This window comes from Myotis brandtii, unplaced genomic scaffold, assembly GCF_000412655.1.
Source record: "Myotis brandtii unplaced genomic scaffold, ASM41265v1 scaffold463, whole genome shotgun sequence".
NCBI classification, from domain to species: Eukaryota; Metazoa; Chordata; class Mammalia; order Chiroptera; family Vespertilionidae; genus Myotis; species Myotis brandtii.
Window position 1 is genome coordinate 1,038,001 of NW_005367694.1, and position 884 is coordinate 1,038,884.

At 54.8% G+C, this 884-nt stretch overlaps 1 protein-coding gene across 1 annotated transcript in view; it reads right to left on the minus strand.

Moving 5' to 3' along the window:
• Positions 1-884, minus strand: part of ABCB9 (ATP-binding cassette, sub-family B (MDR/TAP), member 9) — a 30,764-nt gene that overhangs the window by 12,598 nt on the left and 17,282 nt on the right. Inside the window, exon 10 of the mRNA XM_014547021.1 lies at positions 620-775. Within this exon, the coding sequence (XP_014402507.1) occupies positions 620-775 (156 nt within the window). The remainder of the gene's footprint in view (positions 1-619; positions 776-884) is intronic.

Below are 884 nucleotides of genomic sequence, written 5' to 3' on the forward strand. Positions count from 1 at the left end.
TGATTCTCTCTCATCACTGATGTTTCTATCTCTCTATCCCTTTCCCTTCCTCTCTAAAATCAATTTAAAAAAATTTTTTTAAAAGAAAAAGTACACTGCCCGGCTGGCGTGCCTCAGTGGTTGAGGGTTGACCTATGAACCAGGAGATCAGAGTTCGACTCCCATTCAGGGCACATGCCTGGGTTGCAGGCTTGATCCCCAGTGCAGGAGGCAGCCGATTCTCTCTCATCACTGATGTTTCTATCTCTCTCTCTCCCTCTCCCTTCCTCTCTAAAATAAATACAAACACGTTTTTTAAAAAAAGAAAGTGGTTGCACTTATGTGATGTGAATCTCACCTGCAATAATAAAAACAGCTGGGAGAGGCCCTGGGTAGCTCAGGGGTCACACCCGGGGAGCCCCACACAGTGGAGGTACCTGGGTAGCTTGGTTGGCCACCCACCACCCGCCTCATCCCTCCTCCTCCCCGGACCCCGACCGCCCCACCCGCCTGGATCCAAGCTCTCCCACCTCCTCGTGAGCTGGGTTCATCTGAAAAGCCAGGACTTGCGCAAGACCTGCTTCTGGGCTTTTGTTCCCTGGGGACAGGCTCAGTGCCCAGCAGCAGGGGGAGCCCGGTTATTGTAGCCGTCCTGGAGCTCCATGATGAAGCCGTGGGCATTCGCCTTCTGCGCAGCCTCCACCACCATCTCGAAGGGCACGGTGGGCAGGCCGTAGGAGATGTTCTCCGTGATAGAGCGGGCAAACAGCACCGGCTCCTGGCTCACCAGGGAGATCTGCAGAGGAGGAGGAGGAGGAGGAGGAGGAAGGAGAGGAAGAAGAGGAGGAGGAGGAGGAGAAGAAGGAGAAGAAGAAGGAGTAGGAGGAGGAGGAGGAGGAGCAGGA